At 44.1% G+C, this 16,051-nt stretch overlaps 1 protein-coding gene across 1 annotated transcript in view; it reads left to right on the top strand.

The window, feature by feature from the left end:
- The window catches only part of EXOC5 (exocyst complex component 5), a 199,807-nt gene that overhangs the window by 16,090 nt on the left and 167,666 nt on the right, over positions 1-16,051 (top strand). Inside the window, exon 2 of the mRNA XM_086937971.1 lies at positions 7,716-7,810. Coding sequence (XP_086794097.1) covers positions 7,716-7,810 — 95 coding nt within the window. The remainder of the gene's footprint in view (positions 1-7,715; positions 7,811-16,051) is intronic.

Below are 16,051 nucleotides of genomic sequence, written 5' to 3'. Positions count from 1 at the left end.
GGTCGTCAAGAGCAGTATTTGGATCAGTGACAGAGAGGTCACTAATGATGGTGCTAGTATTCTAGATAGATGGATACCAGTGCAGCACTAAGGGTTATGGCTGGGGTCAGTCATCGCCTTCCACTGTTGTTGCCCATGCCAGGTGTTCGGTGCAAGGTCAACATTGATACACCCAATATGTTATGTTGCTGCCCGGGTCCCTGCTCTCGTACTACCCCTCAAGTCCTCCACTCACCGCTATCTCGCTGGCCGCTCTCTGGCTCTTGTAGATGGGGACATAAGAAGTCCCACACCAGGCGAATGTCCTGAAAGTGACAAAACTCCAACAGGGAGCAGGACAAGGCGCCGTCTCGCCAAGGCAGCGCAGCCCTGGACTCCCTGCAGCTTGGCCCCACCGAGGTCCCGGTGTATCATTGGTTGCTGCCTCCCTGGTAGCCTACCGCTGCCTTGGTTCCAGCAAAAACGAAACCGGAAGCTGTCACATCCCCCCAGCATCAGCTGCTCTGCGGCGCGCGAGGCCGAGCAGCCGCGTCCTCTTTCAGACCTGGTCGGCTGCGTCACCGAGGTTCCGTGTCTCGATCGCGCGCTTCGTTCGTGCCAATCGGTATATGTCGCTTTCCCGTGTGGATGTTTACAACCACGCGAACAAAACATCGTGTTTAAATGGGAGGGTCAACTAACGACTTGCCAAACTTGGTAATTATATATAAATGTATACATTTAAATTGTTATTGTAGGGGGATTAATTTATTTTATGAGGTTAAAATCTTATGGGGATCAATTGAGGCAAATAATTGCTGTTCCCATATTGGTGAGTGTCAATGTAGTAAGGGTTCCTCGCAGAAACACGACTACAATCCAAGTTGGTTGAAACAGCCATACCACCAGGTATAGGAACGGCTGTGATGTTTACTGATGACAAGTCTCTTTTTGTTCACAATGAGACTATTTGTGTGGCTTCAGCTGCAAGTTGATGTTCTTATTTGCTGTGTCCATTTTACTATATTTCCCATTTATCAGCGTTCCCAAACTTAATACAAGGATTAGCAAAAGTAGGAGAAAAAGTACGCCTAACACAATCCAAAGTTCAACCCATGGTGATACCAGATATGTATTTTCAAGTTGATGAAAGAGTTCTATTATTTGTTCCTTGAAAGTTTTGCTGGCGTTGTTTTGAGCTCACTGGGATCCTCAGAAAACGTATCAAAGTTGATGAAATAGCCAGAAGCAGTTCTGTCAATTGTTGGTATCGTATCAGGATTACTTGAAATCACTGGAGCTACTTGATCCCTTGTCATATTAGTGTAGTCAGATGCTATATCATTGTAGACAGGAGTGTCTTGACGAACTGTTATTTGGGTTTCAAGAGGCACAAGTTCCATGGCTTTATTGCATAGTCCTTCTGTTCACACTGCAGATTCTTCAAAGGTGATGAGTCTCTCACTTTGAACCTCTTGGATAGTAGCAAGATTTGGTTGTCTGCTACATCTTTGGAGTCCACTGGGCCTACTACTTATTATCGGCCACATGATGTGGTTTTACCAGGTCGATAGATACGTACCAGTTCTCCTTTCTTCCAGCAAGGGGCGGCAGTAACACTGTTCTTGATCCGTGGATTGCTAGGACAGGTACTGGTTTTCTGTAAGAAGGCCCAAATTCCTTCTTGTCTGCAATCTTTTCTCTGACTAGATCCCCAATCTTTGGAATTCAGACATGCCTTGCTGTGACAGGTGGTTTTTCTTCAGTGGTCGTTTGTTTCTGTATTGTGTTGCTTAGACTTCTTCTTGTTTCATTTAAGTCCTGCAAAACAGCCAAACGGTCTTTGATATCAAAGGGTTTTTGGTCTACCACTGAAGTATGACGATCGAGATCCTTGACAATCATTCTATTACCAAAAAGGATTTAATATGGAATGATTCCACTCAGAGAATTTCTTGGCAGATTGTTTAAACTACGTTGGACACTTATTAGATGTTTGACCCACCCGTCACCCGAGCTGAATACCCTAGCTGTTATAGACTGCTTTATGTCCTGTTTTTTTCTTTCCAGTACAGAATTTCCCTCCGGATGGAATGGACTTGAGTACTGCAATGCAACGCCCAAACTGGCCATGGCCTCTTTGTAAGCTCGAGAGCTAAATGCAGGACCCTGGTCAGAATGTAGCGCGCCAATTTGCGTACGTGTCGATAAAGACTCGCAAATCTTTTATAACAGTTCGGGTGTCAGCCGAGCGCTGAGGCCACATCCAAATGAATCTTGAGCATGAATCCACTGCGACCATGATATATTTATAGTTGCCATCCCTTTGTAAGGGTGCACAGTGGTCCAGGTAAACGCACACTAATGGTTTATCTGAAATTAAATTGGGCATCTGCGCCGGGCGTTTCACTGTTGAAACCTTCATTTTCTGGCAGATTTCACATTCCAAAACATAGTTTCTGGTCTGTTTTCTCATGCGTGGCCACCAGTATCTTTGTTTTAATAATGACACTGTGGCGGAAACACCTGCGAGCTACGGTAACCTCTGCTGCGCTGTCCAGCATTGTCTGAGCCCACTCCCCGTTCTTGAGTTGTGTCCTCCAGATCCTCGGCATGTCTGATTTTTAGACCTGCTACCTTCTTTTTGGTAAATTGGGTTTTCTTATTTTTTGGAATGTGCTGATCTTCTTTGGACTTCACGCGTTCTTCCTTGTGTTCTGATCGTCCTCTTCTTTCGGATTTCTGCGAGGAAGTCTGAAAGGTACGAGAGGAACGTGTATCAGTATCTTGATATCTTTCAGGTTTTCTCAAATTATCCCTATTCCTGAGGTTATACCTCTTTTCAGAGGGCTCCTGTTGAGGAGACCTACCTCTGGACTGAGAACGCTTCTCTTTAGGAAGTGTCTGTTTAGTGTTTTCCTACTTCTCAGGAGTACTGAGAGTGTTTTTAATAAAGACCTTTTTAGGGTTCTCTGTTAGTTGGGGCTTTACTGGTTTCCCACCCAAACTATCTCTACCTAGTTCTTCATAGGATTTTTCAATTATTCTGGCCAGTTCATACGGTTGCTCAGTTACCTCAAGTTCTTTTAGTTTTATGTGGATTGCCACGGATGCTGCTTCACCTTTAATATTAGCTAATATTATAGCTGATACCTGTTTGAAATCTTTAAGTAACTTCATAGCCAGATTTAAAGCAGGCTCTGCCCCGTATTCATTTTGAATCTGTTTTAGGACGTCTGGTATTACCGCCATAGACGGAACACCATGTCTTTTTGTGTAGATTGCAGCAAAGACTGTACCCCAAGTGTCACAGTGCTCCAGGTGTAGTGCGATCCCCATTGGTAAACAGATGGTTAGAATCCTGTGTTTCTCATGAGGTGTACTATCAGGAAATACTGCCTCTATTTGAGTAATCTTTTGAGCTAACCAGAATGGAATTTGTTCCCGTTTTGCGGGTAATTTACCAATGACTGATTGTATAGTCTGTGGTGTAATTTTGTTTGTGTTCCCCTGATGAGGGGTGTGTTGTGGAATCCTTATAGCACGTTTTACTGTTAGTCTGCATGACATATTGAACCAATTGTCTATGTATTTTAATTAATTGTTTTAGTTGAACCAATAGTTCTGGACCTGTAATTCCTTCAATGGCAGGATATGGTGTATAGCTGGCTAGTAACGGCCATGTTGCTCCTGGCTTCAGTGCGTCAGCTGGAGGGTCGGCTTCCTTCGGCACTTGCTGTAGCGAGCTGATATGGACAAGTAGATAGTCGAACTTCCCCAAACCACTGTGTGTTTGTTAGGGCAGGTGTGGGCATATTTATACCATGAAGGTGCCGAGTTTGACGTAAAGTTGGACATGATAACGTCATAAAAGAATGGCAGTTCTTTGAAAACTCCATGATTTCTTGGACACATCAATATTCAAGCAAGGGGAAGTCCATGACTGCTGAAGCAGAGTTTTCCAAGAAATCGTTTTGGTATTCGGAACTAGTGGAAGTATCCATGCCTGTATTTGGACTGCATGGGCTATATCTAAATATGGTTATGATTTCTATGCCTATATGTATGTATTGCGACTTATATAGCGCATGTATCACCCGAAGGCATTAAGGCGCTTGCCTTGGGAACCCGTCCTGGCTTTTTCCCTGTGAGATAACCCCTACTGGGCATCCCCAAGGTGAAAGCCAGGCATCCCGCAGCGGGTGGGCCGCCATAGTGGAGATTAAGCAAGCTATTGCCCAGAGTTGCAGCTTGGGACCCCATGATTAGAGTAGGCACCGAGGCAAGAATTATCGAGTCCGTGGACATTATTGGGCTCAGGACCCTGCCGCGTCGGGAATTGAACCCTGGTCTCGGGCCAGACCTCTGCATCAGGGTCTGTTGCTCTAATCAGTGAGCCACACTCCTCCATATAAGGACAAGGTGATTTATACCTATATAAGGACCTGAATTGGGAAACTTACACTAGAGCCCTAAAATGCTATACAACAGGACCAGGGAGAGAAGGCCGCCATGATCAATATTGACCTTTCCGCGGCCTTCGATACAGTTCATCACGACCTACTGATGGACCGCCTGCGGAGTGCAGGATAAAGCATGAGCTCTCCTGAAGTCCTTTCTATCGGACAGACTGCAAATAGTCTCACAAGGTGAATTTTATTCTAAAACCTTCCCGCTGCCCTGTGGAGTTCCGCTGACGTTGTCTTTGAGCCCTGCACTTTTTACTGTATATGTGTCTTCACTGGGTCCCCTTGTTAATTCCTTAGCTTTTTACCTTGCCTCGTATGCGGATGACACACAAATTGTGGTGTTGCTACGTCCTGGGCAGGAAAAGGCATCAGGAAAGCGGTTCCATAAGTGTATGGTGCAAGTAGGAAGGTGAAGTTCCCAAAACTGTTTAAAGCTCAACTCGAGCAAAACTGAGTTCATCCTTTTTGGGAACAATGCTAATTTTTGGACCCCAACTTGGTGGCCAGACTTTATGGGATCCCTTCCGACACTCATTAGGAAAGTAAAGAATCTAGGAGTGTTAATAGTTGACAGGCTCGAGTTGGGCAGTCATGTAAACGCAGTAGTTTCGCCCACATCATACCCTCTCAGAAAAATGAAGAAAATGTTTCCTTTTTTGCCGAAAGATAGCCAGCGAACAGTGGTCAAAGCATTAACTATTTCAAGGCTGGACTATTGCAACAGTTTATATCCGAATATGCAGGAGCGTTTCCTTCATAAATGACAAGTACTGCAGAATGCGGCCGCTAGTCTGCTTACTGGCACACCGAGATTTGCATCAATCTCTAGTGAAATCAAAAAACTTCACTGGCTGCCTGTTTAAAAGCGGGTGAGATTTAAATCCCTTTGTTTTGGTTTTTAGGCCCTACAAAGTACAGGTCCTGATTATTTGAAACAACAATTTCAGTGAAATGAGCCCAAACGGCCACTCCGCTCCATAGGAGAAAAAATAGTGATGGTACCCCTTACAAAAAAAGCAAGGTGGGGAGGCAGAAGTTTTTCTGCTGGTGCGCCAAAGGCTTGGAATAACCCCCATTATGCTACTGATTTATTGGCTTTCAGGAAGGCTCTAAATCATGGCTGTTTGATCTATAAACTGACCGCAAGTGTTGTTTATTGGGAGGTCAATAGCGAGCGCTAGGACACCCAAAGGTAACCGTTGCGCTGTACAAATTATGGGAAACAAGGCCGGCATATCTAAAAAGTGTAACGTAAACACAGCATGCCCAGATTGCACCAAGATAAAGTGACTGACAAAACATGAGCATACAACAAGCTCAATCACCGACGACCGTAGCTCCTTGACACTCTATTGTCTTTATACCTAATATACGTTGTGCAATGTGGTTTTCCATATGCTTGTGGCCTTACTGTTGATTGTATTCGGGCCACACATGACAATGCCTGAGTTCTTTGAATCTCTCATCATAATTACTGTCCCACTTCCTATGTTATTTTCTTTTAATTTTTATAACGTGAAATAAATATAATTATTTTTCAATACAGCAATTCTACAACAGTCTTTATTATATCAGTGTGTTAATTATATCATTCATGTATGTAGGGGACCAGTGTTCCTGTATAAATAACTGTACCCCAAGCCCCTCGCAGATCACTTGGGTTCCCTTGTTCTTTGCAAAATATGCTTTCTAAATGTAGCATTGTCCAACATGACATTAATGTTACTAAAAGGCGTATTTTTAAATTGTGAGTTCAGATACCCCTTAATTCAAATCTTTATCTCTTCCCAATTGGAAGTTACACTTGTAAGAGTGTACAAGGCAGCTCCAATGATAACCTATGGGAGAGAGAGAGTCTATGCAATAGTTAAAAACTAAATTGACTGTATTTCTCTATCTGGACATGTATAACACACCAGTACATGTCCTACCTTTCACATACACTTCACCCTACCCATAGGACTACCTCAGGGGTGCCTTACCTGTAGAAAAAAGGACGGCTTGGGCCTGGCAAGTGGGTGCTTTTGCCAGTTCGAGCTGGCATTTTAAGACGGCAACAAAGCAGTGGAAGTTCTAAGACATGGTTGCAGGGCTACTCATGTGGGTGGCACAATCAGTGCTGCAGGCCCACTAGTAACATTTGAATTTCAGGCCCTGGGCACACACACTATACTTTACTAGGGTCCTACCTGTAGTACAGATATGCCCATAATGGATAACTAATCATAGTCACAATTTACACAGACAGAAAACTTCCACATTAGCACTGATCAGCAGTGGTTAAGTCCCCGGTGTTCTAAAATCAGCAAAGACAAAATGCAGCACACAGTCGAACACAGGAGGTCAGAAGCAAAAAAGACAATGTGAAAAACACATAAAAGATGCCAGGTCTAATATAAACAAAAAAAATTGGATAGATAAAAATGTAAATGAAACTCCCATCAGAAGTACAGGTATTTATTTACCTTTGGTAATGCTCTTTCTGTTGGGTACTCTATCCAATAAAAGATTACTCACTGCCCTCCAGCCTCCCCTTTGTGTGGAATGGTCTCTGTTTTTGCTGTCTGAAATAGTCCTACATAAGAGATCTGCACATTTTTACCCTCAGTTGTTTTATGTTCCACGTTTGTGGGTACAGAAAGAATCCAGAAACAAACTGACAAACTGACTTCAGCATTCAGGGCTGGTGTTTGTGTGCGACTCTGCTCATCACATCAAGGTAGAACAAAGTCAAGACAGTAACCCTAAGTGTTACCTGTTGACATGCAGGAATACTGCTATGAAAGATTCCAGATTCCATCTGGTGCCAGGAGATATACTAAAGGTGACAATTCTGCAGTTAAATAGAGCATCCACCAGAAAAGGAATTTGCTGAAGCTAAGTAACTTGTTCTTCAGTGATATTAGAACATCACTTCCCCAAACTGCAAATTTATAAGTGTTAAAGATGATATTGTAAACCCTCTCCTGGTTTCCAAACCAGGAATTACATTTTTAGTTTTTACTACTACCACCTCCATTTAGAGAGTATTTCTGTTCTCTTATTCTATACCCCTTCGAATGTTAAAAACAATACATTTGCTTGAAGAGTTCTACGAGCACAACATTGATGCATTGTCCAAAGCCATACGTTGGTGATCAATTATCGTAATATAAACAAGGGCAAACATAACTGCATTTCTAACAAAAAAATGAAAAACCAAATAAAAAAAACTGCCCATGTCTTATCTGAAGGTGTTTCTAAAAGGTCTTTTATGTTTGGGACTAGGAGCCATTTGTTGCCGATGAATACATTGAACGACTAGCATGGAGAACGCCCGGTGGAGGTTCCCGAGGCGGAGCAGAAGCTTTTGATCCTTCAAGGTATGTGTTAAGGGTCTTTTTATAGATATTAGAGTTGTTATAACTTGGTACATGTGAATTTGAGGGAATTTTGTTTGTCATTGTTCACTGGATTCAGTCATTGACTAGTTTGGTGGATCCCGCATTTTGAGACTTGTGTCCAGTTACTGTTTTATGATTGAGAGCTAATTCGATGAAATTCATTACTACTGTATTGATGCCGGCAATGCGGTTTACCGATTAGCTTGATCAAAGCCATTTAACAAGGTGTAAGGTAGTTAAAATATAAATTGGTTGCATTCCACAGAACGCTATTTGGTTAATTTTCAATGATTAGGGTTTGAGAGATTCAAATCATATGCACTTACAGGAAAATAACTCTTGACATGGACATTCATTTTTGCTTGGTGAAATTCGCTGGAATATTCTACAGTGAAATTATTTATTTCTTTGCTGCTTTTAATCAAGTAGGTATAACATCCAACTGATTATTTATTACCTTTCCTTTTTGAGTGATTGGTCCTTGAGTGAATGGTGATTGAATCTAGGAATATAAGCTTCTGAATGATAGTGAGCGCAAGGTTTTCTTGTTTTGAGCAGTAAAGATCATTCTTGTCTGTGGGAGGACATTTCTTTTGCAACTTCCTAACCTGCAAAAAATGTGTGGCACATCTGTGTGATAGTCTTCGGGCCAGATCAGATCTCAAATGCTTGCCAGGTATTTCTGGCTGTCTACTTTGGCTGTTGGGAATACTAACAGTTGCAGGAATAACATATTGACAGGGATGGCCTCCTACGAACAACTGTAAAGAGTCACTTGAGGATCTGAATCAGCCCTCCGCATTAGGTAGTATTCTTGCAGAATTTGAACAAACACACTTATTTAAGAACTTCTGAGTACTGGTGAATTGCCCCATCCAAGATAAAGGGACCAAACAAATGTAAAGAGTGGTAAGTGTGACAATGAACGAAGTAAACTATAACATTGTAACATTCACCCACAGCAGCACAATGCAGAAAATACACTGCTGCAAGATGTTTACACACGTCTCTCGGCAACCTGGGTACTGGCCCAGTTCTGATAATGTCAGTATGATCAGTAACCAGCTGAACTGTGTCAACACAGCCACAGGCGCATTGATGATGATCCAATAATAATCATTAAAATATTTTTGTCAAAGAATAATGAAAAAAAATAATAAGCATAAGTGCTAATACTAACATGCATCATTGCTTAAATGGAGAACATTTCCAACCCAATAAAATTGTAATCGTTTGATAGTCCTCCCTTTGCCTGATACTTTAGCTGCCAAGAAAATAAAAACATGTTTTAATGTAAAAAAGAAAACACATTAAGATGTAATCTCGTTATATTGGTTTGAAATACAAACCGGGTTCCTGTACAAAAAAAGGTGTATGCCATTTTTCTGGCCATTATTTATTTTACTAGTGTGTATGTATGATTTCCATAAAAACAGGAAATCATGAAATGTACGAGTTAAGGTCCTACCTTTAGTCTGTGTTACAACCCTGCTATACCAAGTCATCCTTTACTATCTCCCGTTATTACAGGAAGGGTTCAAATGAGATATGTTTTAAACAGCTATTGATTAAGTGTGTGTGTTAAAAGATGTATCATTGTGTGAGAAAGTTGCTGAAGTGAGAGCCAACAACTTTGTTAAATGTTAGTTATAGGAGTCCATAATGGTACGTGTATTTGCCTATAATGGTGGTAGTATGATGGTGTATGTATGGTGGCTGGTGTTTTGGCATATGATGGGTCTAAGGGGATGTATGAAAGTGGTTAAAAGGTCATTTTACTGTGGGTTTATGACTATATGCTGATGTGTGAGGATGTATGAATGTGGCTGTATGGTTTTCTCATGGTGCTATCGTGACCTTATGCTAGTGGTTATATAGATATATATCGGTGGGTGTGCGGCCATATGTTGCTGTATGATGATTAGTTGATGTACTAATGAGGTGACTGAGTTGACCTACTATGATTGGTTTGTTGCTATATGTTTGTTGGTATGCTAGTGTAGCATATTGTGAGAAAGTGGCTCTATATATACTGGACAATAATGAAATATAGTGTGAATAGAGTCCACAAACCCCAAAGGTATAACAGGTTAAAGTCAGGACTGACCTTACTCTCGAAAGTGATAGCTTCCTCGAGCAGTAAGGCGGTACCAGAGGGCAGTGCAAAGCATTTGTTGTACACACTCAGTCAGCAAAGGATTTCACACACTCAAAGACTGAACTCCAGGCCAATGGTTGTTATATCCAAAGATATAGTTGTTATATCCAAAGATATAGTTGTTTTATTTTTAGGACCAACAGGCATAAAAATATACTTTGCTAGATATGAGAACTCTCATGTAATTACTTTGCAAGGAAGCAATAAAGTGGGTGAACACAATAGGTACACGAGTTGCTGCAGGCGACTCAAGTCTAGACACACTTTAGCATTGAGTTCAATGAATTGTTACCATAAAAGTACAGTTGATTACAGTACAGATTACTTTAGTAGTTCCAGGACTAGATCCTAGATTAAGTCCTGGGGTCTAAGCTGAAACTAAGTTAGCAAAAACGTTTTAGTTACTGTGGTGAATTTTCATGAATAGAAAGCTGTTTTAAAAGTTCACACTTCGAAACTTTTCAATGACAATCTGGCAATGTTATTCAATAGGAGAAAATTCAGGTTGCAGGAAAAGTATGATCGGGTTACTTTTGTAATCCAGTACTGGGCTTCTAGGGCCAGCTTTGGGATCTGAACTTAAAACAGGTAGGTAATTGCGTTTCAGTTTTTCGTATGATTTTTAAAGAATATTTCAAGTGTTCAAAAGTAGGCACTTCGAAGAAATTTCATAGAAAAACAGACAATGGGTTCCTATGGAGAAAATACAGATTACTAGTAAATCCGGTAAGGATTACTTTTGCGGTTTAGTACTGGGCTGCAAGGTACAGTACTGGCTTCTCGCCTGTTTGCAGGTGAGTACTTCGGAATTCGGGCTTCGGCTGATTTTATATGAATATTTGCAGTTTTCAAAACTTCACACTTAAAAACATTTCGCGTCAAAATGGGTCATTGTTATCCAATGGCAGGTAAGTGAGTTAACGGTTTCCAGGGGAGTGCTTGGCTAGTGAAGTTAAGATTCAGAGTGTAGACTCAGGGGTCCCTCAGGGTCAGGTAAGTATAGTCAGTTCTGCCCCAGCAGCGCAGGGCCGGCCGGGTGCAGAGGTAGGTAGGCCCAATGATATCCAATGAGGGAAAGGGGGCCTTAGGTTGGTGGCTGCTAGCAAGCAGGCTGCCAGCACAGATTGGCTGTGGGAGCTGAGCTCCTGGTCACTTCCTCAGGGCAAGGGGGGGGGGGAGTAGGATAGGACAAAGGTGGCACAGCCAGCGGCACTCGGGTGGCTGGGTGCAGGGTGCTCTTGAGCCGTCGGGCGCTCAATGTTATCCAATGGGAAAGGTAAAAAAGGAACAAAGGCTGCAGGCTCAGGGACAGAGACTTTCCCGGGGCAAACAGCACTTCGAGAGGTAAGTTGGGATCTTGGAGCACAGGTAGGTACCCCAAAGGGAGGTACAGGGGGCTGTAGGACGCCGGGTGCAGGGCTGTCTTTGGATTTCGGAAAAGCTTACCCTCGGCTGGTCGCGGTTGGGGTGGCCCCTGATTCTGAGTCTCCAAGCGTCGCCTGGTTCGTCGAGGAGGGTCTTTGGGCACTGGACTTCGGGTCCCAGTCGCCGTCCTCGTGGTCTTGGTTCGGTTGGGACTGGCCCGGGCTCTTCGGGTGCAGAGAGGGCTGTTCCGGAGCTTCCTGGTTGGCACCAGGTGGGTTGTTACAGCAGAGCCTCTACTGATGGGAGTCCCAGTCTTTAAGAGGGTCAAGGCAGGCAAGTCCTCCGGGTGTCTCAAGGTTGCTGTCCGCTGGAGTCGCCGGGATTAAGCAGGAGCAGGTTCCAGGATCGACAGGCCGGTAGGGCTGGGGCCAAGTCAGTTGTTGTCGTCCTGTTGTTAGCAGCTGCACGGCGGGTCTTCTTCTTCTTGATCTTCTTTCTTCTTTTCGTATCAGGATCTGAGGAAGGAAGGTTCAGGGAGCCCCTAAATACTGAATTTAGGGGTGTCACAGGTAGGGCAAGGACAGGGACCAATGGGTCCCTGTCCTGGGGTGAGTACACCCCCTAGTCTACTCCTCTCCTGTAGGAAGGGGCAGGAGTCTAGCTGGGATTGGGCAGGGCTCCCCAGCTACAAGATGGCCGGAGCCCGGGGTCGTGCTTCACCTTGTCTCCCCCACCTGAGGGGTGGGGTTGGCACAGGCTGGCACCCCCCCATCCTGACGTAGTTTTTCCCGCCAGTCTTCCCCCCAGAGTGGGGGTTAGAACTGGTGGAGGCCAGTTGCTGGGTACAGCAAATGTTCTGGAGAAGCTCACAGAGGCGGCATGCCTTTGAAGCTTCCCCCTGCCCATCCTGGGGAGGAGACTTAGCACCTCGCCCAGGATGTGCATTGTTGCAGGCCCAGGAGAGCGGGGGCTCTCCACCAAGGGGTCCAGAAACATGTCTGCTGTGTGGCAGCCTCTGCAGCCACTCAGCCCAGACGTGGATTGTAGGTTAGGATTTCAGAGGGCATTGCTAAGATGCCCTCTGGTGCACTTTACATTAAATCCCACACTGGCATCAGTGCAGGTTTAATGTGCTGAGAAGTTTGGTACCAAACTTGTCAGTCTTCAGTGTAGCTATTATGGTGCTGTGGAGTTTGTAATGACAACCTCCCAGCACCATATACTCTTAATGGCATCACTGCACTTACAGTACCCAGGAATGGCCCTGGGCACTGTAGGGGTACCGGGCTCATGTACCTGTGCCCACACCTCTGGCATAGGGCACCCAGCTAGAGGGGTGACTGTAGTTATGCTAGGGCAGTGGGTTCTGTGGACATGGCACACAGGGATGTGTGCCATGTCGACTCTTGGTTTAGTTCTGTACTTAAGCACTCAGCCTGCAAAGGCAGTGTGTGGGTGCCAGGGTACAGGGCCCCTGAGGGTGGCACAATTAGTGCTGCAGCCCTCAGGGGTCTTCTCTGGTCACCATGCCCTGGGTACCTAGGGTACCATTTACTAGGGGCTGACAGGTGGCCAGAGATGCCAATTGGGTTTTTAGTTTCAGCACAGTTTTAGAAAGGAACACAGGCCCTGGGTACCTTGTTGGCAGCAACCCAGGGCACACTCATTCAAAGCACATCAGCAGTTCAGAAAAAAGTGGGGGCATACCAAGGCAAAAAAGATGGCACTTTCTCACACATATAATTAAATTATGTATATATATTTGTGCAGAGCGTTCCTTTGGATTTGAAAAGATGATGGTAGTTGTGATGAGTGCATCCTGAGCAGTGGATGTTCCGGTCAGTTTAGAATGGCATGGTTGGAACACAAGGTGAATGTAAGATCTTAGCTCATCAATTTCATTACCTTAACTTTTCAACTTTAGTTTTGGTAGGGAATTTCTTTTTGGTTCGTTTTATGTTGGTTGTGTGGGTGTTTGATGGTGGTTGTATTGGAGTATGATAGTGGATGTTTTGGCATGTGATGTTGGTTGTATGTATGCTGGCGAGTGGCATAGGTCCATAATCACTGGTGGTTTGTGGGATGAAGGAGGATGTGTTGACATTTTGTGCCCTTGCCAGCCCTTATATGCCACTCTGTCATGCCTCAGCAGCCCACCTCTCTTTGTGACCCTATCCTAACGGTAGCTCATGTTTTCTCCTGGACACATATAGCCCCTATGGCTTTCCATGTAGTCCCTCTGTGTCCCCATTCACTCCTTTGGTTTGTCCCATGCCTCCCTGTGTATCCCTGGTACCCTTAGAACCGCTTTGTATGTCCCCCATCTCCTGCGCAACATCTCTTTCAGTCTACATACCATTGCAGCCCCTATGCGTACTCTTGTTCTCACTGTAGCACTTGTATTCATACCAGCTCTGCCCATTTGCCCCATCTGTCATGTAGCCACTGTTTGCCCCTCCATCACCTTAACTTGCGTCTGCAGTCCCCCTATGACTCTATCTCACAACCTATCTGTATGGCTCAATTTCCTTCTGCGTGCACCCTGTGTGTGGGCCCCTGTTTCTCCTTCCAGCCCTCTGCCATCATTCCCAGAATGCCCTTTGTGTATTCCTTAACCCCTTCTTCAGCAACTCTGTGTCACCCCTGCCCTTCTGTAGCTCCCTTGTGCCCCAATCTGTAACATACGCTAAGCCAATAGATCTGACTAGTAACTTAAAATTCACGCTGCACCTATTTTTTTATTTGAAGAGTTTTATATAGCGCTGGCTAGACCCGGAGGTATCAGAGCGCTTTACAAGAAATACAGTTTTTCATAATTACATTTGTTCCTTGAGCATAGAATAACATATAAAAAAACAAGTCATAGAAGGTAGTGGGGGAGGGGGTTAGAGTCAAGGGGAATTGGGAAGTGAATCAGGCCTGGCATACCGCAATGGAAGAAAAGTACATCAGGAGGCCCACAATAGTCAGAGTTAACAAGCCCACACACCGGTTGGAGTCAAGTAGTCACAAAAACCAGTGCCAGATTCACACACAGTGTCGCTTTGCAAGAAATTACTTTTTTTAACTGAACCGTGGATCGGTTGGGTTGGTGTTTAACTCATCTTACCCTTTTTTCAGGCTCTCAAACTTTTGGAGACATTGGCTAACGTTTTTCCCTTATGGTTGTTAATGGAACTGCCATTGTGCCTGAGTGCATATTATTGTAAATATTACACCCAGCTTACTGAATTTTGGGATAGTGTGTGCCCCCTTGCCCTTTTCACATTGTCAAAGGGTGGATGAAGCTAACCAAAAGTGTGTGCCAAGCTACTATCCGACTTTGAGCCCTGTGCAGAGTGCAGCATCAAGTGACCTGCTGTAGGCCATGGAGGACCAGGTCAGCTGGTACCTGCTCCGGCACTCTTTTCCAAATTGAGAACAGGCCACATCAATGAGTGACAGGTGACCCATACCTGCTCCTCCGGGAACACACCGGGCCAGGGAGTGGGGACATAATTCACCTACTTCGCTCCCGGTCCCAGTTGGTTACGTTGCAGTGGCAGGTGATTCTGACTCGCCCCTAATCCATGTTTCTGTTGAGAACAAGGCATAAGAGCAGATGCCAATTTGGTACCTGCTCCTCAGATTTATTTAAGCTACCCTCATCCTTAGGCGAGGGGTGTAGGGGCCAGATTCCCCCCAAACCCTTTGGCTGGGTGAACGGGTGTAAGGCAGAGTCCCACTGTACTTAAGCAGTGTTGTGAAAGGGGTAAAATTCCCGCCCGCCTCTTTAGGCAAAGTGACAGAGTTTTAGAGGGTCTCCAATGTGCTATGGCAGTGTCAGTTATGTTCGGCACCACACACCTCCACCTTGGGCAAGGCGAAGCAGCGTTCACGTTTTATTTTCCTTTCCCACACTGTGGCAGCATCTGCAGAAAGCTGCCCAGATACAATTGTATTATTCCCTCCCACCCTTATGCAATTCTTGAGGGCATGATTAAACCAATTGGTGTACGTGCGCTTTATAAGAACTTGCTAACATAACATTGCTAACATTACATGGTGGCATTTCAGCTTCCTGACCCATGGGCAAGGCTAGGGAGGAATTTGTTAATAGCCCCATTACACTTGGATTAAGAAATGGGAAGATGAGCGTTGATTAGATGCTCTTGTCCTGGCCAAGGATTATGGGGGAGGTTGGGAGGTTTTGTTTTCTCCCTGGCCTGTCAAACCCACCTCCTCAGGAATAATACAGCATCTTCACTTGGTAATACATTAAAAATCGATACATAGGGACCCAGTCTCTGTGATTTTACCCATTTGTCTTACTGGGGATATATAAAGTATATATAAATGACAGGTGCTGGTTATGTAGCAGAAGGATTTCAAGATTGTTTTAAAAAAAAGTAGCGAGCATTTACTATTTCTGCTTCACGCATGGTTACTTTGACCTGAGGGTTTGGGTTTTCTCACAGCAGTTTTGTTTCTGCAGTGAAAGTTTACTCTTTTTGCAGTTGATGTAAATTGAGTGGTTATTTCTACATCATTTTCCATATTGACTGATTGAATAAACATACTGATTCTGTTTCAATATCCAGGCATTAAATTAGAAGCATAATTTCCAGTAAGAGGAACTTCCCTGCTGTGATTGTGGTTAAACATATTGAACATTTTGTTCAGCTACACCTATGTATAGAGCTTTAGTAACAAAAATT

The sequence above is a fragment of the Lissotriton vulgaris genome, chromosome 9, assembly GCF_964263255.1.
Source record: "Lissotriton vulgaris chromosome 9, aLisVul1.2, whole genome shotgun sequence".
Lineage (NCBI taxonomy): Eukaryota > Metazoa > Chordata > Amphibia > Caudata > Salamandridae > Lissotriton > Lissotriton vulgaris.
The sequence above is the reverse complement of the archived record's forward strand: the minus strand, read 5'-3'. Positions and strand labels throughout refer to the sequence as shown.